This window comes from Colletotrichum scovillei (genome assembly GCF_011075155.1).
Source record: "Colletotrichum scovillei strain TJNH1 chromosome Unknown Contig00003, whole genome shotgun sequence".
In the NCBI taxonomy this organism is placed as follows: Eukaryota; Fungi; Ascomycota; class Sordariomycetes; order Glomerellales; family Glomerellaceae; genus Colletotrichum; species Colletotrichum scovillei.
Window position 1 is genome coordinate 1,875,528 of NW_023336261.1, and position 22,180 is coordinate 1,897,707.

General features: G+C 55.3%; 7 protein-coding genes across 7 annotated transcripts; 4 read left to right on the plus strand and 3 right to left on the minus strand.

The window, feature by feature from the left end:
- Nucleotides 1-164: 164 nt before the first annotated feature.
- On the minus strand, nt 165-2,376 carry HER10_EVM0000011 (uncharacterized protein). The gene has a single exon (XM_035469809.1). The coding sequence runs from the start codon at nt 2,224-2,226 to the stop codon at nt 355-357; it is 1,872 nt and encodes a 623-aa protein (XP_035335536.1). The 5' UTR covers nt 2,227-2,376; the 3' UTR covers nt 165-354.
- Nucleotides 2,377-3,000: 624 nt separating this feature from the next.
- HER10_EVM0003822 (uncharacterized protein) lies at nt 3,001-6,293 on the plus strand. The gene is made up of 3 exons (XM_035482937.1): nt 3,001-3,950; nt 4,003-5,737; nt 5,786-6,293. Exons 1-3 carry the CDS (start codon nt 3,589-3,591, stop codon nt 5,972-5,974), a joined length of 2,286 nt encoding a protein of 761 aa, XP_035335867.1. The 5' UTR covers nt 3,001-3,588; the 3' UTR covers nt 5,975-6,293.
- An 846-nt stretch (nt 6,294-7,139) lies between these two features.
- On the minus strand, nt 7,140-10,209 carry HER10_EVM0003126 (uncharacterized protein; the record flags this gene model as incomplete). Its single annotated transcript, XM_035472812.1, has 4 exons — nt 7,140-8,339; nt 8,392-9,371; nt 9,447-9,513; nt 9,659-10,209. 4 exons carry the CDS (start codon nt 10,207-10,209, stop codon nt 7,457-7,459), a joined length of 2,481 nt encoding a protein of 826 aa, XP_035335812.1. The 3' UTR covers nt 7,140-7,456.
- A 2,544-nt stretch (nt 10,210-12,753) lies between these two features.
- Nucleotides 12,754-16,442, plus strand: HER10_EVM0002329 (FAD linked oxidase). Its single transcript, XM_035472045.1, has 2 exons — nt 12,754-14,619; nt 14,996-16,442. The coding sequence occupies exons 1-2, from the start codon at nt 12,985-12,987 to the stop codon at nt 15,026-15,028; spliced, it is 1,668 nt and encodes a 555-aa protein (XP_035335733.1). The 5' UTR covers nt 12,754-12,984; the 3' UTR covers nt 15,029-16,442.
- Nucleotides 16,443-16,913: 471 nt separating this feature from the next.
- Nucleotides 16,914-19,850, plus strand: HER10_EVM0006044 (uncharacterized protein). Its single transcript, XM_035482999.1, has 4 exons — nt 16,914-17,977; nt 18,049-18,546; nt 18,599-18,745; nt 18,802-19,850. Exons 1-4 carry the CDS (start codon nt 17,669-17,671, stop codon nt 19,573-19,575), a joined length of 1,728 nt encoding a protein of 575 aa, XP_035336088.1. The 5' UTR covers nt 16,914-17,668; the 3' UTR covers nt 19,576-19,850.
- A 262-nt stretch (nt 19,851-20,112) lies between these two features.
- HER10_EVM0005925 (proteasome A-type and B-type) lies at nt 20,113-21,405 on the plus strand. The gene is made up of 5 exons (XM_035475527.1): nt 20,113-20,306; nt 20,372-20,378; nt 20,444-20,496; nt 20,552-20,939; nt 20,995-21,405. The coding sequence occupies exons 1-5, from the start codon at nt 20,276-20,278 to the stop codon at nt 21,326-21,328; spliced, it is 813 nt and encodes a 270-aa protein (XP_035336077.1). The 5' UTR covers nt 20,113-20,275; the 3' UTR covers nt 21,329-21,405.
- Nucleotides 21,406-21,506: 101 nt separating this feature from the next.
- Nucleotides 21,507-22,176, minus strand: HER10_EVM0003277 (CHY zinc finger; the record flags this gene model as incomplete). Its single annotated transcript, XM_035472959.1, has 3 exons — nt 21,988-22,176; nt 21,889-21,932; nt 21,507-21,826 (listed from the first exon to the last, which is right to left on the minus strand). The coding sequence occupies exons 1-3, from the start codon at nt 21,990-21,992 to the stop codon at nt 21,507-21,509; spliced, it is 369 nt and encodes a 122-aa protein (XP_035335825.1). The 5' UTR covers nt 21,993-22,176.
- Between the last annotated feature and the right edge of the window lie 4 nt (nt 22,177-22,180).

The window sequence follows — 22,180 nt, forward strand, 5'->3', positions numbered from 1 at the left end:
GCAGCGGGCAGCGACCAACGGCCCCAAGTCCCTCAGTGGGGCTTAGGGGGCGTTACCTCCGTGCGCCGTCGCCCGATTTCTTGAGGCAACCGGCCACGGCTGCCTACCTAGTTAAGGTAAACTGGCCAACACAATACATGTCGGCTTACAATCGCAGATGAGACCCTGACATGATGTTCTATATTTCAAGCTTGTTTGCATAGTTTCCTACGACTTGTAATTGCTAATCTGTGGCTGGCATTGCCGGCTCCTATGTGTACTCCATTCCGATGACCAAACGCCGCCTGTTAATTCATGTAATGCTCCCGCATCCCTTTCAACCCAAAAGTACAGGTAAACCTAGACCTATGCAAATCACATTTCCTCGCTCCAGCTCTCACCCGCCTGGGTCCATTCTTTACACCATCCGAACCAGTACCTCTTATTGCAGCGAGGATCTGAAGGGGGTGCTTTGGTGGGCGCTGATGTCGGGGTGGCCGTGGGCGCGGCAGTGATGGTGTGAAACGGGGTTGCGCCGGGGAGCAAAGTCGCGCTCGTGGTCGACGTAGTCTTATCCTTGCAGCCAAACCATCCAGGTGTCTTGCAAGTAGTCGTCGTTGTTGTGGTCGTAGTTGAAGATGAAGTGGTCGTGGTCGTAGTCGTCTCGTCCTTACATCCGAACCAGCCAGGGGTCTTACAAGTGGACGTGGTCGACGTGGAAGTAGTAGTGGTAACCGGCGTCGTCGTCGTCTCATCCAAGCAACCCCACCAGCCCGGCGTCTGGCAGGTGGCCGTCCGAGTACGCGTCTTCGATGTTGTTGAGGACTTGGACGTCGTGGTCGATTCGGTCCCGTTGCTCTCATACATCTTCCAGTTGGCGCAGTCGCGACATTCGGGTGTAGCCTTGCACTCTGGAACCGTGTCATACTTCATGATGACATCGTGGATCACAGATCGGATCTTGTGGGTTCCAATGCCGACTCTCCAACCCTTGTCGGCCACAACGTCGTAAACACACTCAAGCCCTGAATGACAAGCCGATTCCATGGCATATCCAGCAAAGGAGCACGTCGCTGTAGCGCCATTACAGGTGCCAATGTAGATGGGGTCTGCCGTGTGGCCGAAGTGGAAGGCGCCTGTATCTGTGCGAGCCTGGTGAAGCATTTGATCGTATCCTGGAGGAACGGGCAGTCCCAGCCTGCTAGCAGCAAGCGCCTCTGGCACGGCCTCAAAAGTCACGACGGGAATACCGTAGGTCAGGCCCAGGAGGGAGCTGACTGCGCCCCCGAGAGAATGGCCCGACAGCCAGATGTTGGAGTCGGGGAACAGCTCGGTAACGTTCGAGTACAATTCCTTGGCCGCCGTGTAGTATCGGTGCTCGTCTTTGAGCGCTTGAACAACGCAGGTGTTGTTGCATGAGTAGGTGGATGTGGCGCAGTCGCACACTTGATGCCAGGTCCACTGCCCCTGCTGAGCACAACAGCAGCTGAAGAAGAGGTTGTCGTTGACCTTGTCGTTGGTGGTGGTTCCCTCTCCGTCAAAGATGGCCGTAGAGGTTCCCTTAAGGCCAATAACGATAGTCGAGTTCGTCTCGTCCGCCCAGATGTGCCCCCGGAGTCCGTCGCCCTCCCATCCGAAATCAGCGCTCCTGTTGTAGCCGCTGCCGACCTCTTCCCAGTCCGCCTTGCCCTCCTCTTCAATGTATGCATTTGCAGCCATGATGGCAAGGCTGATGACCGTGGCCTTGTCCGTGACGTTGGGTCCGGGGACCTCGTCGGTAGTCCAGTCGGATGGCGACATAATGTTGACATAGCCGCGCTGACGAGCTTCGGTGACCATGGGATCAACGACAGACGGCCGACGATCAACCATGCGCTCAATCTTGAGAGGCGTGCTCTGGGCCTTGAGAGGCATCACCCTTTCCCTCTTGTATCCGTCCTCCTCCGCCAGCCAGACCTGGTTATCGGCGCCGTCGGAGTGGCGGACATCCTTGCGTCGGTGCAGCTGAGGATGCCGATATGTTCCATGGTGGAAAATGTGTCGTAATGTAAATATGTGTTCGCCCGTGTTGGGTTGTGCGGTGCTAGGTGGAAGCAAAGGTCCTGGTTGAAGGACGGCCTCGTCGTTGTTTGGCACTTCCCCAACGGAAGCTAGAGTCGGTGATACCGCGAGGAACGATAAGAGCAGCTGTGCCGTAACCCTGCCAGCAGAGCTACACTGGCCCCCTCGCCCTAATTTGAGTCTCATGGCTGTCTCAAGACACAAGAAAAAGAAGTCGCATCCAGGAATAACAGTTGACGAAGAGTAGGGAGCGAAAGTATCGAGAGGTTGGGTCTCGCGGAAGGCGACGCGTGGAGGTAGTTGAGTACAGGAGAATCAATGATGCCGACGTTGAGAGATGCGCAGACAACGTGCCCCAAGTTATGACAGCATCAGGTGGACGACGCTGGCGCTGTTTACGTTGCCTCCGACTCGCGGAGGGTGCACAGATCAGGCCCGATAACCCACTTCCTGCGCCAAAAGGTCTCCGCCTCCGGATCTGCGTTAAGACTTTGTGCTGGCAGGACTGCAACCAGCTTAACAGCTACTCCTGGCGGGTACCCATAGTCTCATGTCTCCCGATAAGGCGCAACCAGGGATACCCGCACCAGCATGTGACCAATGTCCCCTCAGATAGCGCGCATGCCTTCTGTATCCGAAGCTGCCTGGTGCCTGGCATCCACCGTTCCACGCCACTTTGGGGGACCATCGAGGGGCATCTTCAGCGGACCTTCGGCTACTCAACGATCCCGTCGCAACCCGCCCGGGTTGCTGCCATGGATAACACTCCCAACATTGATGACATTCCGAGGCACCATTTATGCATCGGAATAAGGTACGTTGTGCAACGTACCAGAATGGGCCCATCACTGATTGGAAGCCAGGAATCAAGACCAAGCCCCAAGGTACAGTACCTACCTAGCTACATTAAGGTAGTTAGGTACAGTTGCTATGAGGCCCTGAGGCTAAGACATCCGCTGTCAGTCCTCCTCGTGCCCCCCAGCACATGCATGCACTGAAGGTCGGATCCGTCTGCAGATGACACCTGTGGGCTTCCAATAAAACTTGAGCGGGGGCATGGCGGGAGCTACCTTGTCAACCTGTCTTCCTTACCGACCATAGCTGGCATGCTCGGTTGGTTACCTGCGTTACCTTCCTTTCACGGGAACGGCCTATTCTCAAGCTGCTCAAAGACCAACAATCCTCAAAACCTCATTGCTCTCACCCCGTCCTCGCCCTCTTCCTTTGCTTTGCGCTGGCACAAGGCACCCCGTGCACCCCATCGACGGCACTGACATCATTTTGTTAGAGATGCGAATAGACACATAGCTGCCATCTTGGGCCATTTTACGAGCCATCATCCCTGTTCTCCTACTCCATTTATGGCATAAATCTGTCCCGCGTGCCACAACCAGGGATCTCTTTCCTCTGATATCGGGTTTCAAGATCGCTTCCACTACTTAATGCCGCCTTGATAACATCAGACCAGGTACGTTTGCTTGTCAGCCCCAAGTCGGCGCCTGAAAATCCCTTCTTTCTCATCTCCAGGAAGTCAAACTGACCAAGAAAATGGCTTCCAGCATCGTCGAAACTATGGCGTCAACCGGCCCCTCCAAATCCCCAGCAGCTCGTCCAAATACGATACGAGCGCCTTCCTTCACTCGTCAGAGCGAAGACAGCGATCCTCTCCGAGTCCCGAAACGAGCTCAAACATTCCAGAATGGCGCTGCGGCCGACCCGTTGACGACGACGACGACAACGACGCCGACCGTCGCCAGCAAGGTCCAGCAGAAGCCAGCAGACGAGCCCGAGGGCCCTGATGCTTTCGAGACTGCTGGAAGGCCTTCAACAGATAACGACGATGGATTCGACGGCAGAGGCTCTGTGGACCTGGGTGAGCTTCCGATTGAGCTAGTTAGTCTGACTGACAGGTATGGCGCACCATCCTCTTTCGGCTTCATATCATGTACTGACCGCGGATAGCTTCGTCGAGACTCTCAGCTCGAAAAGTCACCCGGCGCCTCTGACCATCGACAATGTTTCTGCATTATTCCAGAGTTTCTACGAAACCGCATCCACACACGTCAACACACACATCTCTAGTCTGATCACACGGCATAATCGGGATGCATCGCCTGCGCCGTCCGCGTCATCCAAGGTCTCCACAGCTAGCAGGCTTCGAGCCAAGGCGGCTTCCCTCGGAAGCAAGGATAAACCCAAAAATCTCCCCAAACCAGAGCCGGAGCAGCAAATGATTACTGCCGAAGAACTCGCCAACAAGAAGAAGGCGCGGAAAGCAATCGAAGCCAAGCGTGGCATCATCGAAGAGGCAGTGGAGCGCAGGCTGTGCGAAGGTATCTACGACAAGATCTACCGCCACAAGAGCACCCAGGACGAAGCGCAGGATTCAAAGCTGCGATCAAAGACCGCGGCACTCGCGCTGGTCGGCATTGGACCGGCCGACCTGGGAATCGATCTTGGCGACGATGCATCTCAGACACCTGAAGCCGCTGCGGAAAAGGTTGAAGAGATCAAGAAATCGCTTGAGCAGGCTAGAAGAGACTTGATTCTCATGAATGAGAAGCGATACCCGCTCGGCAAGGTACACCACTTGAAAGCGGCACACAAGGATATTGTCGAGACTCTGGCGCAGTTCCACCCGTCTGCATCCGCAGATGAGATTATGCCTATGCTCATCTTCACCCTCATCACGCTTCCTCCTGAACATCTCAACGTTATTAGCGACCTGCACTTTATTCAGCACTTTAGATGGGAGCCGAAATTGACGGGCGAGGCTGCATACTGCTTGACGAATTTGGAAGCAGCCATCAGCTTTTTGGAGACAGTCGATCTGTCTACACTGAGGGCCGATGAGTTACCCCAGGGTCCTGCCAGAGGTATCAGCCAGCCGGGTACTCCGCGGGCTGAGACATTCCCTCCGGCGTTCCCGCCTGGACTGACGGTAACGGCGGATCCTTCGGTGGAGACCGATTCTGGCAATGCCACGCCAACGAGACCGCCTGCGTCTCCTTCCGCATCGGCCGGGCTGCGTGCTGCGGTTCAAGCTCGGAATAGAAGACTGAGCGAGCTCGTCAACACGCCTGCCCAGGCCATTGGTGCTGCGAGTGATGCCGTGCTCAACACGGCTGACCAGCATATAAAGACGATCTCAACGAGTTTGGGTGATAGCTACAAGTTTTTGGTGGGCAAGTTACGTGAGACACAGGGCACTCCCACCGAATCAGGCCAGGGGCTCGTCGTGCCTAAGACGCTCGATGATGCTCGAAAGCTGATGAGCACCCCGCCTCCCGAGGAGGAAGGGTCCGTCAGTGGTGCCAGCTCGGTTCATGGCACAGAGGAGGCCGAATCTACTCGCCGACCCCCGGTCCGCGAGGATAAGGTGCTAAACCTCATCGGCGGACGCAAGGTTAGTCGAGATCATAGCGCAGATAGCTCGCGAAGCGTCAACAGCTCGAGGAAGGTGCTCTTTGCCAAAGAAGGGGAGAAAGATCTGCCGACGCCATCTCCTGGAAACGCAACCAACCCTCTGGACTCGGTGAGGAACTTTGGCAATTCGTTCTCCCGGTTCTCCGGTATGAGCATGATCAGAGGTCTGAGCCGGACCGCATCCACGCCCATCGTGGCGAAGGAAGCACCTAAGGATATGACAAAGGATAGCCCGGCTACCAAGGTAGCTGACGGCGGCGATCTTGCAAGCGTATGTACTCTGATCTCCAACATTAACACCATGTACTGACTTCCGCAGGCTTTCCCTGATATTGCAGCTGCGTTGCCGCCCAAGCAGATACCAAAGATCAGCCCGCCGAACAAGCGCTTCATGGAGATGCAGAACCCCGGCGACCTGAAGATTGGTGAGGTTCTCGAGTTGCTGCGCGACTACCGGCGGCTGGCGACTACACTCAAGGACTTGGGAGCCTTTGAGGGGTCCAAGTGAGGAAACGAGGGGGGAAGTGGTTTAGAAGAATCGTGAAGAGATAAGATACGGCCTAGACAAAGCTTGCTGCACTCATTTGTAGGATTCCTGTGGGACATGGATAAGCATACTGGACAATGGCGTTTTGATTCTTTATACTACTGTTTTCTGCAAACAAAAGTCTGGCAAGCCATTCTGGGTGGGGATGGCTCTGCCCGAGCTTGAGATCCGTACCAAGCAGGGTGAGGGATCGCAACATTCGGACTTGGGTGTTTCAGAGAAGGCCGAATACACACAGAGAGGTACAAATGCACACACACACACACTACACAATGGAAAAGAGTTCTTTTCACGTAGGACCGTTTCGTGAAAGTTTCTGCAAGAGACTGGTTATTTCGACTATGCGATATTGACTGTGCGTCACTGCTAGTCACGGTTTTCGTAATCCCAATTCAGTCTAGCTAACTCCTTCCTCCGCCGCAATACCAACAGAATGAGCGATTTATACAGTCGCAATTTTGACGATATTTTCTTGAAGTAGCTTACCAGGCGTGATTGACCATTGCGACTGAAGTAGGTTGGGAGTATAAAAGTACTGGCTGGCGCTGGCACACAGTCGAAATAGCCAGACGGCAAAGTGAACATGGCCGACGTCTGATTCTGCAAATGTGAAGTTGTCGAGAAGGTGAGGCGAGCGTATCCCATCACAATGTTAGATTGCGTTAGAACGCTTGTAACGTACTTTTATAAGCGGTAGTAACCAACTCCTATGTCTATCTACCCTTGTTTCCGTCATATTCGTCTATGAATAATCATGAAATAATGCAAAAGGGTAACCGGAATGTCAAGCACGAAGACGTCTAACACGAAAGCATGGTGCTGCTCAGATTGGAGTCCCGAATCAAGCAACCTGCCCTGCCAAGCGCAACAACGCCCCTCGACCCCGGCCTGCGAAGGGGGTAAGATGTGAGGTTATGGCCGGCTCTAACAACAGGGAGACAGACCGTCGACGGACACAGGTTGTATATACTAGGTCAGCATACCAAGATAAAGTAGACCTCACAAGTTGTGATCTATCATATGCCCACATGTATGAGACAGAAACGTCCATGCGTCCATGATGTATTCATCGTCTTTAAAGATTTGATTTTTTTTATTTCTCTGCTATGCCTTGCTTTGCCTGCCTGCCTGCTTGCCTGCTTGCTTGATGGGGTGCCGTTATATTTAAAAGAGGAGTAAAAGGAAATCTGCCTGGTTGTGGGTTGTGTTTTGTGTGAGAGAAGAGAAGAAGCCTACCCACCCCCGTTCTGCCGTTGAACCCTTCACCCCGTCCCCTTATCGAACCCGACCATGGCCCGCGGAGGTGTTCCCTCGTGTGTTGGTTGTTTTCTTTTGTCTTACTGGTTTCCTTTTCTGCACCATCTTCCCCCTTTTCCACATATGGTTCTCTTTTTGGTTTACTTGATTTTTACTTCTTTTTATATGTACTGCCTCACGTATCCCTCAGTGGTTCCCATTCATCTTGGACTCCTTGGGCGGCAACATACTAGCGCGGTTCGTGCGCTCCTGCAAGACGCCGCTGGGCACGCCCGCCCCGGCGCCCCCCTTCTCGTCGCTGATGAGCTTGTCCATGAAGGCAATGTAATCGTACTGCGGCATGCCCCTATCCTCCGAGGTATCGGGCCCGTTGTGCGGGGGGATGATCTCGATGAGCTTGTCAATGACCTCGTCGGGCACGAGGGAGTGGCGGAGGTCCATCTCGGTGACGTAGGGCTTCCCGTCGGCGACCTCGCGGAAGGACTGGAAGACCTGCTCGGCCGTGTTCTGGTCCTCGGTGACGTCGACCATGAAGCGGATAAACTGCTCGAAAGTGACGTGGTCGCGGCCGTGCGACGTGTCCATGAAGTAGTCGTGCATCTCGTCCTCGGAGAAGACGAGACCCAGGGAGGCGAGGGCGGCGCTGAACTCGAGCTCCTGGAGCGAGTTGGTGTCATCGCGGTCAAAGTGGCGGAAGACGGACTCGAACTCTTCGAGCTGGATGGGCGTGAGGTTGGTCATGTTGCGGGCGACCATCTGGTTGTCGAGGAAGGCGAGCTTCTTCTGCACCGACGACTTGACGAGGCTGTGCTCGTAGACGAGCTCGTCGTAGGTGTAGATTGTGAAGTCGTTTTCCTCAATGTTGGCCTCCTGGCACTTGGCGTCCACGGCGGCGATGGTGTCGAGGTACTTGTCCAGCGGCGGCAGGTTGTCGCTGAGCTTGCGGACGTGGTGGAGCTGGTCCTCGACGTCGCCGTCCAAGCCTGAGATTGCCAGCTGCATGGTGTTCAACGCCATGGCGAAGTCGTTGGCCTTGTCGGCGAACGACTTGCGTAATGCGTTTTTGATGCTGCCGGAGGGTTAGCACTGGTATGAGGGAGGTCGCATACAGGGGCACTCACTCTCTGATGGTCTCGTTGATCAACTGCGCCCTCTTCATCTCCGTTTGTGACAAGCCGGCCCAGTCCTTCTCCATCGTCTCGAGGGACAACTCTGGTGGAGGGTCATACGGCCGCAGTCTGTATGTGCCTAGCTTCGTCTTGATGTTGCCTAACAGAGTGGCAAGCTCGCTCTTTTCAGCAACCCAGTCCCTCTTCTTCCCTCGCTTGTACGCCGCAAACTCGTTCGCCTGGGCCTTTGCGTCGGCGTATGTGCCCTCAAACGTGGCCTGCTGCCACTTTTCGATCTGCTCCTTGATCTGCCTCAGAAGCTCCCTCATCCGCCTTTCGTACGCGCTCTGCATATCCCAGGCGCCGGCCATGTTATTTACAAACTTTTCTACACGGCGTCCGGCGTTTTCCACCTTTTCCATTTGAGAAAAGGCGTGGAACCAGTAGGCGATGTACGTCATCAGCGATCTTTCGTCAGGCTTTGCAACGTCGCACACATCCTCGACGTCCAACAACTTGGGAATGCCAATCTCCTTGTGCGCAATGTCGAAGGCCATCTGCATGTTGCCGCGGCGGTCCGACTTGTCCAGTGCGTCGTAGTCGATCAGATCTGGTCTGTGGATATCCAGCAGGGCGCAAAAGGCGAGTCCGTCGTTCCAGCTGCCGCTGAAGTCGCGAACATCCACCTCGTCGTAGCAGGCCGTCTTTCTTTGGCACCACAGCAGCAGTCCCTCCTTGGCCGTCATGCCCTCTTCGTTGATGTCGCTAATGGTGAAGCGCAGAATGAGCGTCCATATCAGGCCGAGAATGATCTTTCTGTTTCCGTCGACGACATCCTCGGCACCAATATTGGTCATCTGGATGCCGCGGCCCTTGATGAAGTCGAGCGCCGTGTTTGCATTCTCGAATCGTTGTACGCGAAGTTTCGGCTTGGACGCATAGCGCCCGAGGGTGTCGTTGGACAGACATTCTAGCAAGTGGATGAGGAGGACCTGTTGTTGGGCGAAGAATTCTGTAAGCCAAGCGAACCCCGCAAACCAGTGGGAAGAAATAGGGGTCCAACTTACACCGTCGCTCAAATCAGTCACGAGATCTTTTACTTCGAGCGACCGAGCCTCCAATTTGGTGTTCATCCTATAGTGAAAAGAAACGCAAAAGTCAGTTCATGATCGTTGTAGCACCCAGCAGATAAACTGCCAGGTTGGGGGTGGGGAGGGTGAGTGGTTGTCGATGTTCCGCTCCCCTCTCCCGCAGAGAGTAAAAGGGGTCCCCGTCGTACCATTTTGTGAAGGTCTTTTGCTGGACCGTGATCCATTTCTGCTGTTCCGCAAACGCCATCCTCGTCAGGCCTTGATCATGCGGCGGCTCGACGGCGGCGAGGGCGGATGCGGGCGAGGAGCCTGTGGCGGAACGGAATCGGTTCTTCTTGGCTACGCTGCTCTTGCGTGCGAGTGCGAGGTTGCTGCTCCCGGATCTCTGGAGGCGGGCGGCCTGTAGCTCGGTCTTGTCTCGTCTGCTTCTCGGGCTGGGGGAGCAATTTGTGTTGGTGCTGGCTCCGCTGTCTGTACGGACGCGTGAGGCGGTAGAGGAGGCGGGGGATGATGTGTTTTCGGAGGTTGTCGAGAAGGCAGACGACAACGGGCGCTCGGCGGTGGTCGGGGTGGTAGGGGTCGTGGATGCGGGTGAAGATGTGGACGCCTGGCTGCCGGCCGAGTGGTGGTCGTGGTGTAAACAAAAGTCGGGGAATTCCTCGTTGCACCCTACGTTGCCGGGCAGACTGGCGCCCGACAGTGGGCGCGCCCCCTGAGGACGGTCGGCGGTGGACGTCATTTCGGACAATTCTAGTGGCTCGCTAAGACGGTTGGCAGCGCTCGTCCGCTGCAGGCGCCGGGATTCGATAGCGAGTTTGGCTTATCGATAACCACTGAACTGCCGAGAATGGTATTCGAGATCGTCGTTAATTTAAATCGAGTTGCTCTTTTGGGGTTTGTACGTCCAAGTCAGGTACAACAGATCTGGTCATGGACTCATGGACTCATGTAACCGAAGAAACAAAACAACTGGCGATGCTTCAAACTGGACAGTTGGAAAAGAGAAGGGACAATCAATGCAAACTTTAGCCAAATAGGGGGAGCCCTTCGTTGTTTAATACCATCCCGTCCACCCACACACGCGCACACACGCACACACACATATATACGCCATCAGACAAAGACCGCCTCTTTCTTAGCCCTCGCCTCAACTCAAGCAAGGTACCTTGGTTGAACAAAAAAGGGCCCAAGACAAGTACAGACGAAAGACGTCGCGCGGCCACTCACACTCACACATACCCAGGGCATTCAGGAGAGATGCGAGGTCTCCCCCAGGCGCGCCATCGCCTCTGAAACAAGAGCCTGTCTCCCGCCGTCCCCTCTCCACTTCCCACGATCAGGATCGCTCCCCTTTCGTTGATCCCGCCGCTAAATAAATGAACCCTTCGACGAGTCGCCGGTCGAGTCTCGTCGTGTCCTCCAGGGCTCGCAAGAACCCCAAGCACTACCGCGGGGACCATTGGCCTCGAAAGTCATCGCCCCCGGCCGCAGAGGGGTCCCCGCACACCCAACCCTCGTCCCACTCACTGTCGAAGCCACTCATGCATGCAATCATGCTTGGAGCTGATCGGCAGGGATCCCCAAGGATGCCATTGTGGCCGTGAATACCCAAATAGGGCATGCGAGCAATGTCCTGTTCCCTCCATCGTCGCGGATAAGTCAGTTTGCAAGAGAAAAGGGGAGGCTCTGTGGTCATATCTTATGCTATTCGCCTGGATCCTCAACTAACCATCCCCGAGCACCCCCATGGGCCCTGTTCTGGTCGTCCGTCTGCCTGCCCTTCTTTGGGTTCTTTGGAACATTCTTGCCCCTCAGCCACTCCCGAATGGGAGGGACGGAAGACCGTTGCAAACTGAATTTCTCTGACAAGTTTGCCCAACCCCGCCGCGCGTGTCACTCCCTATAGTGTACATCACCCGTCAAACCATACCTACCCCGAGCCAAGGCCGTCACAGGCTCACGGCCACTCGTGAGTGGATGGGCGTTGAGAGGAGTGCATGAATGAGAGCCCGGTAACTCTAACGAGGATCGCGTCAAGAACATTGGACGGAGATGAGCCAGGACGGTGCAAGCCCAGATCTCTTCAAGTATTTCAGTTTCACTACCACGCTACCTGGCACCAAAAGGGACTGAATTTCGACTGAAGTTTAGCCGCCCTGCCTGCCTGCCCAGTGTCTCGTGGACTTGAGCCCCTCGCAGACCAGATGCAAGACAGGAGAGTTCCCAAATCTGATCAAGTGGTCCCTTTTGGTGTGTGTGTGTCCCGGCCATGGCTCATATTGCGACACCTTCCCGGCCCTAGCCGAGACAACAGCTCGAGATGAAGAATGATGAGGCCAGGTTTTGTCCCAAGCTTGGGAGGAATTTGTAAATTGCTGGGAGCTAAGACCAGAGGGCATGTACCAGAGGGTACGTGACAGAGGACATGTAGCGCAAAGCAATTTGTTGCGCGGGTTTGCAATGAACGACGATGTGTTCTCTCTGATACTCAGCCTTCAGATTGTCTAGTATTCCAGACAAAGGCTCAGGATAGGGAAAAGCAGCTTCTCAATACACCGTCACTCTGTGAGGGTGAGACATGCAGCCCGTACTCTCGGAACTCGACGTGCAAGAGCAAATGCTGGTGAGCGTCATCTTGCGAGGATTGTCCTTGTTCCTCGGTGCTACTATGTCTGGACAGTTGCTATGGAGACGTTGCCAGATGGCAGCTCAGCCTGTGTATCGCAGCGACACGATCTTGATGAATTGACTAGATTTTGTGGTATATGAGCATAAGTGTCAATCAGCCGTGGAAGTCAATGTCAATCTGTTTACAGACATCTTCAAGGATGTCGGCGTCATTGAGATGACATGCAGCAAGTATCCACGTATCCACGGGATGGGTCACTTGCGGTGATGACTAAGTACAGACAGTCTCAGTGAGTGAGATGAGATGAGAGAACATTTGATCTCAAAAATTCGTCATCAATAAGATGTACTTCTCATGCACTTCTTCTGATGTAATCTGTTGCAAGTCGTCTGGTACCGACACCTTCATAAAACCAGTCATTCTTCTGGCAGCTCGAGCGAGGAAATCAAGGTAAGCAAGTTGCGAGGAAGTGGTGAGCAGCACTCTCGGCCAAAAATGCAAACTTTGCCGACGGTGAAAAATTCAATTTCGCCGAATGACATTATCGGGCGTGCTTCCCCGTGGAGAGACGGGAAGGTGCTGCAGCTACAGGCGGCTCAGCAGCACTCGTCACGCAATTGGGTTGCTAATTCCGCCCAAGCTACTGGTCTCTCAGAGGAATTCCACAGGGGTTTAAGTCGATTTTAAAGCCGAAATCGGGGTTTTATCATCCAATTGTCACTGCTCGGATTTTTTTCTAACCTGGAAATCACCAGTTCGCCAGAACTTCTGACGAAAAAAAAAATACAAGAAAGACCGAGAGTCTCGCGTCCCATCTCGGCTGGTCTTTTGTCCTCCTCTCCTTTCCTTGCGTCCAATTTTTCCCCCGCCACACACAGTCACACAATGGCCTCCAGATCAAGAATCCAGCCGCTGCTCCGGACAGCGGCACGGAGACAATCCCTCCTGCCCGCCGGTGGGCGGCGCGTTTTGCGGCAATCCACGGCTCCGGCCGGCGCCGCCGTCGCCACCACCACCCGTTGCATCGCGACGACGGCCGCGAGACTGTCCGACGGCGGCGGCCTCAAGGAGATCAAGCTCACATCGGCCGCCTACCCGGACATCAAGCGCGACACCCGCTTCGCCGCGGTGACGGACGCCCACGTCGCCTACTTCAAGGACCTCCTCGGCCCCTCTGGCGTCGTCGACGGCGTGTCCACCGACGCCGCCGACGACCTGGCCGCCTTCAACGAGGACTGGCTGCGCAAGTACCGCGGCGAGTCGCACCTCGTCGTCAAGCCCGCCTCCACGGAGGAGGTGAGCAAGATCCTGGCCTACTGCAACGAGCAGAAGCTCGCCGTCGTGCCCCAGGGCGGCAACACGGGTCTCGTCGGCGGTTCGGTCCCCGTCTTTGACGAGATTGTCATCAACATGAGCCGCATGAACAAGATCCACTCCTTTGACGACGTCAGCGGCACCCTCGTCGTCGACGCCGGCGTCATCCTCGAGACCGCGGACAGCTACCTCGCCGAGAAGGGCTACATCTTCCCCCTCGACCTGGGAGCCAAGGGCTCCTGCCACGTCGGCGGCAACGTCGCCACCAACGCCGGCGGGCTCCGTCTCCTCCGCTACGGCAGCCTGCACGGCAACGTCCTCGGCCTCGAGGCCGTGCTGCCGGACGGCACCGTCGTCGACGACCTGTGCACGCTGCGCAAGAACAACACGGGCTACGACCTCAAGCAGCTCTTCATCGGCGGCGAGGGCACCATCGGCATCATCACCAAGGTCTCCATCATCTGCCCGCAGCGCTCGAAAGCCGTCAACGTCGCCTTCTTCGGCCTCGAGTCGTACGAAAAGGCCCAGCAGGCCTTCAAGGCCGCCAAAGGTCAGCTCGGCGAGATCCTCTCGGCTTTCGAGCTCATGGACGGCCGCAGCCAGGACCTCGTCCACGCCGTGCGCGGGAACAAGCGGCCACTCGAGGGCGACACCCACCCGTTCTACTGCCTCGTCGAGACGTCCGGCTCCAACGGCGACCACGACTACGAGAAGCTCGAGGGCTTTCTCGAGCACGTCATGTCCAACGACATCGTCTCGGACGGCGTGCTCGCGCAGGACGAGACGCAGCTCAAGGCGCTCTGGGGCTGGCGCGAGGGCATCCCAGAGTGCCTGGGCCACTGGGGCGGCACCTACAAGTACGACGTGTCGATCCCCCTCAAGGACCTCTACCTGCTCGTCGAGGACACCAAGGCCAAGATGGAGGAGGCCGGGCTCGTGGGCGACACGGACGAGTTCCCGGCCATCGGGGTCGTCGGGTACGGCCACATGGGCGACTCGAACCTGCACCTCAACGTCGCGGTGCGGCGGTACGACAAGCGCATCGAAAAGGTCCTCGAGCCGTTCGTGTACGAGTGGATCCAGGCGCGCAACGGCAGCATCAGCGCCGAGCACGGCCTGGGCGTGGCCAAGAAGAACTTCATCGGGTACAGCCGCAACGAGACCATGGTCGGCCTCATGAAGCAGATTAAGAATCTCTATGATCCGGTGAGTTTTACCCTTGCGTTCGTGTCCTGGCTATTGCCTTACGGCTGCCTTCTTCTTCTTCTTCTTCTCTCTCTCTCTCTCTCTCTCTCTTCCCCCGCTTGCTTTCCCCTTCCCATCTGGTCATCAAAAATCTCACTCTTACTTCCCACCCCTGTCTGGTTCTTTCTGTCTCTTCTCACACCGACAACAACGTTGCGTCACGTTTCTCTCTTACGTCCCCCATGCAGCCTCCCCCCACCCCACACCGTGACCGGGCCCCCGGGGAACGGGTTCCTCCATCACACGCTACACTATACACACAACAGAATCCCCCATATCACCGGGTTTCTCCCGTCTGCCTGGCGCCTGGAAGGAATGCTGACGTCGAACCAATTAGAACGGCATCATGAACCCATACAAGTACATCTAAAGGAAGCGCCAAGATTTACGATACCCCCTCCCCATCCACATCCATCTCTGGACGGAGTTATAGGGAAAGAGACAGCGAGGGAGGCAACAGCGGCAGTGAAATCTTGAACATAGCCTAGGATAGCCGGACCTAAGTCCGCCGTTCCCCCCGCGTAAGATCGGGTTTGTTGCGTGCGAGTGGGTTGGAAAAGGCACACTTAGGCTATGCTCATTTTTTTTTCGGTGTGTGTGAGTGAGTGAGAGAGAGTGTGTGTGTGACTGACCTAGGCAATCACACTGCCCACATCATCCCACTCATCTACACCCACCACACCTCGTTTCCCCCCTCGTCTTTGCTCTTCCACCCTCTCCGTCTCATTCATACGAGCAACCGAGTTTTTCTTGCTTTGTAATAACCAAAGCGAAAAAACTTTTCCTGTCTTGTCGTAAAAACAAAGTGACGACAAGTTGTAAAACGCCCCCTAGCCAGATTTCGTTGTGTAGTAGGGAAAGACATGCTTCCTAATCCGGACATATCTTGAGATCTGTCCTGGTATGTCTCACCTGGCGGGCGGTGCGGAGAAGACAGGAGACAGGAGCATATTTTTTTGGTCTTTCTAAACTAGTTAGGATATCATCACATCAATGTACTTCATAATACCAAAAAAGAAAACCAGGAGTTCACACCAACGGTAACCGATGTGAGCCAATGCTAATTCTCTCGGAGAGGGGGAGGAAGGGGTCGGTGTGTACAGTGTCTCGTGGTAGGCCTCCCTCTACTCCGATCCCTCTCAATATCTCGCCAAGAGGATCTAATACCTCTCTCCTCATCTCAGATCGGATGTTTTGAACGAGGAGGAGCCAGCAGCCAGCAGACGTAGTGTAAGGGTAGATCAAAGAGCTGTCAGTTATAACAACAGCCTACCCTGGGCCTTTTCAGCCGCAATACCCAGGGCCTTGTTCCCAGCCAGCAGTTCTCGTCACTTTATAGGTTGGGATTCTCGCAGGTTCCGAGCTCCGGTCCGGTTTTTCCAAGTCAGCCCCCGCAGCCTTGGATACCGGTGACTCGATCTCACGGCTCCAAGTCATCCATCATGGGGTGGATTCCTGGTTCTTAGACTGCCAGAGTGCCAGACGTGCAGCGCCCAGTAATAACCATTAGGCTGGGAAAATCAACCAAGAAAAGGTAGAAAAGAAAACGAAACGAATGGGGTGATATGCGGTACCAGGTTCGTGAAATCACCAAGAAAACGAATCGATTGGCTGAGGTACGTCCCAGCCCACCGATCCTGGAGAGGTAGGTGTTGAACTGCAACCCTCCAATGACATGGCGTCGTCACCGACTCCCGGTCCGGTGGTCGCGGTGGTGATCATCAGAGGGTTCCGTCTCTGGGTCTCTGGGGTCTCTGGGGTCTCTGGGGTGGTGGTGGTTCGCGTGAGTCCTCAATTGCTTGGTAAACTCCCAATTGTATATCCGTAATGTAATCCGCAGACAGTAGTGTAATATGTACCCCTGTCGACTAACCTTTTAACCTGGTGTATGTCTCTCGGCGGCCCCCTGGACCGACCGGGCTTTCCGTGCGCCGTTTGGCTGACGGTGAGTGGTGACAGGTGCTGGCGGCCCCTGGGCACCGACAATCTCACCCCTACTGAAGGCTGCTGTTCGCTTTGCTGCGCTCTCATTTGCTGCTTTACTTTGACGCGGCACTTGGGGAACGGCCGCACCGACGTCAGCCTCGGCGTCAGCCAATCACGCCGTCCAGAGCATCCCGTCCTGCAGACTGCTCCGCCAGCCGAGGGTGGGGCTCTCTTTCGAGCAAGTCGCACCTCCGAGCCGAACCCCTGTCTGTTCGGTCTGCTACGGCATGCAGCCCTACGGGGCCTTGCCTGGAACGTGCACTCATCCGCGCGCGGGGGACAATGCTCTCATCTACCCGTAGGTAGTCTCATCGGACTCGACTGAGACGGAGGGATCAGAGACGGTTGACATCAATCTTGTTTACACTCTTGATTAGCATCGATCGATAGTCCCTCTCTTTCTCTCTCTCCGTCACTCTGCCTGTCTCTGCGTGTAGGTATGTACTTACTTCCCTGCTGCAGGTGTCATTGACAGGGTGCAACGATCCCTCCTGAATGGCCGAGGCATCTCGGAGCATCTCACACATACGAATGCACACAATCGGTGCTAAATCACGCTCACTTTCCTCTTCCAGCCTGTCTCGCCCACTGATTTGCGTTCGTGGCCTTGTCTTCCAAGGTTTGGGTCTTGTAAAAAGGAATGTCCTAGATATCGGTTAGATTCCACTCCTCGTGTAAGGGGAAACGAGCAAAGATGGCCTCATCACCTCTTCATCCACCCAACCTACCCTTTGACCAGATGTCACTGGTATTACATCTCGGCTACAACTCGCCCGGCGCAATCTACCCGCACCATGCCTGAGACCACGACAAGAACAGGCATCGCATTCGTTGATCGTCTCGGGGCCGCCTGACTGCATACCGCAGCCGCAGTCGTCTTATTCGTCCCGGGGCGAACCAGACCATGTGTGATTCCCGCGCCCTTGGTCCCGTCTCATACGTTGTCGCGGTCCACCTTCGGTAGTAAGGCTGCATCACACCATCAACTGGCTCCCGCGAGGGGGGCTTGTTTGAAGCCAAGCGTATGGTCTACCTTGGGTCCCACAGCCTCTCCGGCAGTAGCCAACGTAAGAAGCTCACTGATCCGCGCCCTCCTTTCAGTCTTGGGGGCCGTTTGATGCCTGCTTCCCCCCTTGCGGCTCCCCATTGTGATATATATCGACCGTCCAGTACGTCTTCTTCCCTGTTCGTCTTGACGAGAGAATATCATCGGTTATGGTCATACTGTCTTTGCAATAACCTGTCTCTCACCAAAAACGTCCGAGTTGTCAACATGGTTGGAGTCCGCGGCAAGTACAAGGGATGCGAGACATGCAGGGCTCGAAGAGTCAAGGTAAGCACTCTAAAGGCGTTTCGACAGCAAAAAAAAAAACGCCCCCCGCGGGCTGACATGTCAACGGTTAGTGCGATAACGAACGGCCACACTGCCGCAAGTGTATCGATAGCGGCCGCGAATGTGCTGGCTACGAACGAGAAATGGTCTTCATCACCGCAACCATAGACGACGCCGGCCGCTGCTCATCACATCCGCCCCGCCAGGTCCAGCCGTCTTCTTCGAGGAGTTCTAGGAGAAGCCAAACCGTGGAGGACGAAATTCCTCGCTTGGTACCGACAGAACCGTTGATGCCAGCATGGGATGATTTGGTTTCCGTATCCGACAACGGTGTCATATACTCGATACAGATCGCGGCATTGCACACCAGGTTCCAGAACATCCTTAGGGGTCCCGAAGGGCAAAGCCAAGTAAAGTTCCGGATGGCCCTACCGCCCTACTCACCAGTTGATATGGAGACATGGGATAACGGCGGAAACATGGACCTGAATGCGCAGAACATGATCAGTCTGTTGCCATCGGGGAATGACAACGGAGCCCCCGAAGGTCTTTGCGTGTTTTTATTCGAGGTGAGATGCCAGTTGGTCGTCGTGGAAGAGCGTGTGCTGACTATCCTTGTAGCAAAATCCATCCTTTTTGGTGACCAACGGCATGACACCCTGGAGTGTCCCCCAAGAGCATATGGACGTCGTCAAGAAGCTTGGACCGGAACAATTTCGTCAGTTCCCAGCCCACCACTATTTCGTCAGGGTATATAGGTGTAATGCTGTAAGACACGCGTCGTTGGCCCTGCGGATGAACCATCAAGCTGACTTGGTGCCAAGATCATACTCGCTCTCTTACACCGAAAGACGACGTTTCTTTCTTCGTTCGAATGGTGCACTACACCGTGGGAACAGCACCCCAAGACGTTTCTCGACAGGCTCTTTGATATCATCGCCGGGTTGCCTGGCGTCTTCTCTCGCGTCGACCGAACGGTACCCTTTGCTGCAACCTTGCAGCGTCGGTTAAAGGCACAGGAGCTGTTGGAGAGCTGCTTGGAAATAGAACGAAGGCTGGAGGAGTGGGAGTCGTACGCCCGCGCGCCTACTGCCGAGCACCCGTATGCGTACTGGATAGAAGAGCCGGATGATCCAGATGCGCAGCAGCTACCCTTTGCGGACAACTTCGCCTTCAAGGATGGTGTGTCGTCCGTCATGTTCCTGTATCACTGGATGACACTGCTGCTCCTCCACCGCTGCATCGAGTGCCTGCACCACACCATCTTCCAGCCTGTCATCGAGGACTTTCCCGACATGTACCCGGATCTGCCTCCGAATCTGCAGATCAACCTGGGCAGGTACCAACAGAGGCGGGAGTTTGCGTCAAGAATCTGCAGGGCGCTCGACTTTGCGCTGTCGACGACAGTTCAGCCGGACATGTTGGTTGCACCACTAGCCGTGGCCATGGAGTTCTATCGCGAGATCAATGCGTCGTCAAGGGACGGCGAGCTCGAGATTATGTGGTGCGAAAACTTCAGGCTGCGTTTGACCTCCAAAGGTCACGATATTGCCAATGTTTTGCAGAGCAGATCATGGGCCGACATTGCCAGGTTCTGAGCCAGCTGGCTACTCGCTCCGTCTGCCTGACGGTTGAAAAGGGGAGTAATGGGTACGATGAAAACATGGTGGAAGGTATGGATTGGCGCAGGTGCATTGCATTTCTGAGAGTATCAAAGTCGAGAGCGCTGGCCATTTGACGTTCGACCTGATGTAGAGGGTATTGGTGGACTGCCACCTATATCCTGCCATATATTGTTAATATTTTGATGGAAAAACCAAAAGGTGTGTTGTAGAAGACGATCTTCACTGAGATATAGAGATGTCAAAAGAACGTTGCAACCCATCTAGTTTGTAGTCCATGAACGAGTAAAATATAACGGACGGGAACTTGTAATTCAAAAGGTGCCCATTACATACAACCTGGACGTTGCTGCTTGCCTGAGCTCCTACCTAGCGGGTGAGGTGTGATACGGATAAGCGCACAGACCTCTCAGCTTGAGTGACCATTACCCGGACTTTCCCCGGCCCTGCAGGAGCTTCTGGAGCTTTTCAGCCTTTCCTACGCCAGCAGGCGCCAAAGCTTCGTCAGACCTGCAGCCTGCCTCTCTTGACCTTACCTTACCTCACTACTCCATCCACCCTCGACCGACCGCACCTCTTCAATCACGGCGATTGTCCTGCAACATCCAAGCAAATCGTCAATTCACATACCACCACACACATCTCCGATAATCCGTCCCTCAATCAGTCAGTCACCATGGCTTCAGGATACGACAGAGCGTTGTCCGGTAAGGGCCCCCTCCTTGTTGCCCCCCAGCTCCACTGTACCAAGCTAACATGTACCTGCAAACAGTCTTCAGGTTCGTCACGGTTGCCCCTGCCCCTGCCCCGGAAACAATTCATGACCCCCAACTGACATCGTCAGTCCTGATGGACACGTTTTCCAGGTCGAGTATGCTGGCGAAGCTGTCAAGAGAGGTAATGCCGCTTGCCCGCCGCAATCAAGGGCGGAACCAGCTAACCATTGGCATAGGAACGTGTGCGGTCGGCGTCAAGGGTACAGATGTCGTCGTCCTCGGATGCGAAAAGCGATCAGCCATGAAGCTGCAAGATACCCGAATTACCCCTTCCAAGATTCAGCTCCTCGACACTCACGTCTGCCTGGCATTCGCCGGCTTGAACGCCGATGCTCGCATCCTCGTCGACAAGGCGCGGTTAGAGGCACAGTCCCACAGACTCACCGTCGAAGACCCCGCCTCCATCGAGTACATGACCAAGTACGTTGCTGGTGTCCAGCAACGGTACACACAGAGTGGTGGTGTTCGTCCCTTTGGTATTAGCACCTTGATTGTTGGCTTCGACAGCGGCAGCAAGGTCCCCCGCCTTTACCAGACCGAGCCCTCTGGCATCTTCTCCGCATGGTACGAGCGACTAATCCATACTATGCGATGCGGTGCATCTGCTAACACCTTGCAGGAAAGCCAACGCCATCGGCCGTTCCAGCAAGACCGTTCGCGAGTTCCTCGAGCGCAACTACAAGGAGGATATGGACAGAGAGGCTACCATCCGACTCGCCATCAAGTCTCTTCTCGAGGTTGTCCAGACTGGAGCCAAGAACATTGAAATCGCGTTGATGGCACCGGGCAAGACGATTGAGATGCTGCCCGTGGAGGAGATTGAGAACCACGTCAAGAGCATTGAGCAAGAGAAGCAAGAGGAGGCGGCCAAGAAGAAGACTGGACGCACACCCGGCACCGGAAGCGCGGCGATCCTCACGAGAGGCTCGGGCTCGGGTGACGGTGACGAGTAAGGAAATGACTAGGCGTTGCGGTTCGCGGATAGACGACACTCATGAGGGTATCTGACCAAATACCAATGTATTACCACCTTTAGACCGTGGAAAATCTACAAAACGGTGTCCATAAACTCGCTTGCTGCCACACTGATGCCCGTAAACCAGCTAACCCCCCCCCCCCCCCCCCCACAGTTTAGCCCAGCTTGTCCGCATCGTCTGTTGGGTCGAATATTGAGCGTCCGGCGATTTGGCGGACACGCTCGTCCTTGATCATGCGGCTGTCCTTGCGCGCGTCCTCGCCCTCAACGGAGATGGCTGCCTTGGGCGTCTTTGCTTCAATGACGAAGTGGTTGTCGCAGTGCGGGCAGTATTCATCGGCGTCTTCGAATTCCTGGGCGTCTTTGCGGAAGCACTTCTTGCACTTCTTGCAAGCAAAGACCATTTCAAGGCTCTGGAGCAGGGGGTGCTTTTCCTGCTCATGGTGACACTCGGCGCAATCGAACCATTTCTTGCCTAGGAGGGCATCCAAATTAGTCGGCGTAGCTTGGAGTAGGGGCAGAGGGGGTTCGACGCACAGCAGGGTGACCTGATTGCGACTTGCGCGTTGAGAATGTGTTTGCTGCGGTGATATATTAGCTTGTCGGCCAGGGGTTGTCGGTTCTCGTTTGGCTCACCACATGGTGGGCCGTCTTCGCGGTATACAGCAATAGATCGCGTTGTGGTTACAGGTGCGCCAGCTGAAGGCAGATGAACGGAGGGGTCGCGGTAGACTGGTCAAATCGAATGTGTCGCGGTTATGAATCGGCAAGTCGAGGCAATGGGGAGAATCTTCTATCGAAGATTTGGCGGTGCTGATAAATTTGGCGG

Excerpts from the sequence above, each read along its gene's own strand:
- HER10_EVM0003822 (XM_035482937.1), top strand. The coding sequence starts at position 3,589 with ATGGCTTCCAGCATCGTCGAAACTATGGCGTCAACCGGCCCCTCCAAA. Across the intron at positions 3,951-4,002 it reads CTAGTTAGTCTGACTGACAG|CTTCGTCGAGACTCTCAGCT; the intron begins GTATGGCGCACC and ends GACCGCGGATAG. Across the intron at positions 5,738-5,785 it reads ACGGCGGCGATCTTGCAAGC|GCTTTCCCTGATATTGCAGC; the intron begins GTATGTACTCTG and ends TGACTTCCGCAG.
- HER10_EVM0006044 (XM_035482999.1), top strand. The coding sequence starts at position 17,669 with ATGGTCTACCTTGGGTCCCACAGCCTCTCCGGCAGTAGCCAACGTAAG. Across the intron at positions 18,547-18,598 it reads TTTGCGTGTTTTTATTCGAG|CAAAATCCATCCTTTTTGGT; the intron begins GTGAGATGCCAG and ends CTATCCTTGTAG. Across the intron at positions 18,746-18,801 it reads GGGTATATAGGTGTAATGCT|ATCATACTCGCTCTCTTACA; the intron begins GTAAGACACGCG and ends CTTGGTGCCAAG.
- HER10_EVM0002329 (XM_035472045.1), top strand. The coding sequence starts at position 12,985 with ATGGCCTCCAGATCAAGAATCCAGCCGCTGCTCCGGACAGCGGCACGG. Across the intron at positions 14,620-14,995 it reads TTAAGAATCTCTATGATCCG|AACGGCATCATGAACCCATA; the intron begins GTGAGTTTTACC and ends CGAACCAATTAG.
- HER10_EVM0005925 (XM_035475527.1), top strand. The coding sequence starts at position 20,276 with ATGGCTTCAGGATACGACAGAGCGTTGTCCG. Across the intron at positions 20,497-20,551 it reads TGGCGAAGCTGTCAAGAGAG|GAACGTGTGCGGTCGGCGTC; the intron begins GTAATGCCGCTT and ends CCATTGGCATAG. Across the intron at positions 20,940-20,994 it reads TCTGGCATCTTCTCCGCATG|GAAAGCCAACGCCATCGGCC; the intron begins GTACGAGCGACT and ends AACACCTTGCAG.
- HER10_EVM0000011 (XM_035469809.1), bottom strand. The coding sequence starts at position 2,226 with ATGAGACTCAAATTAGGGCGAGGGGGCCAGTGTAGCTCTGCTGGCAGG.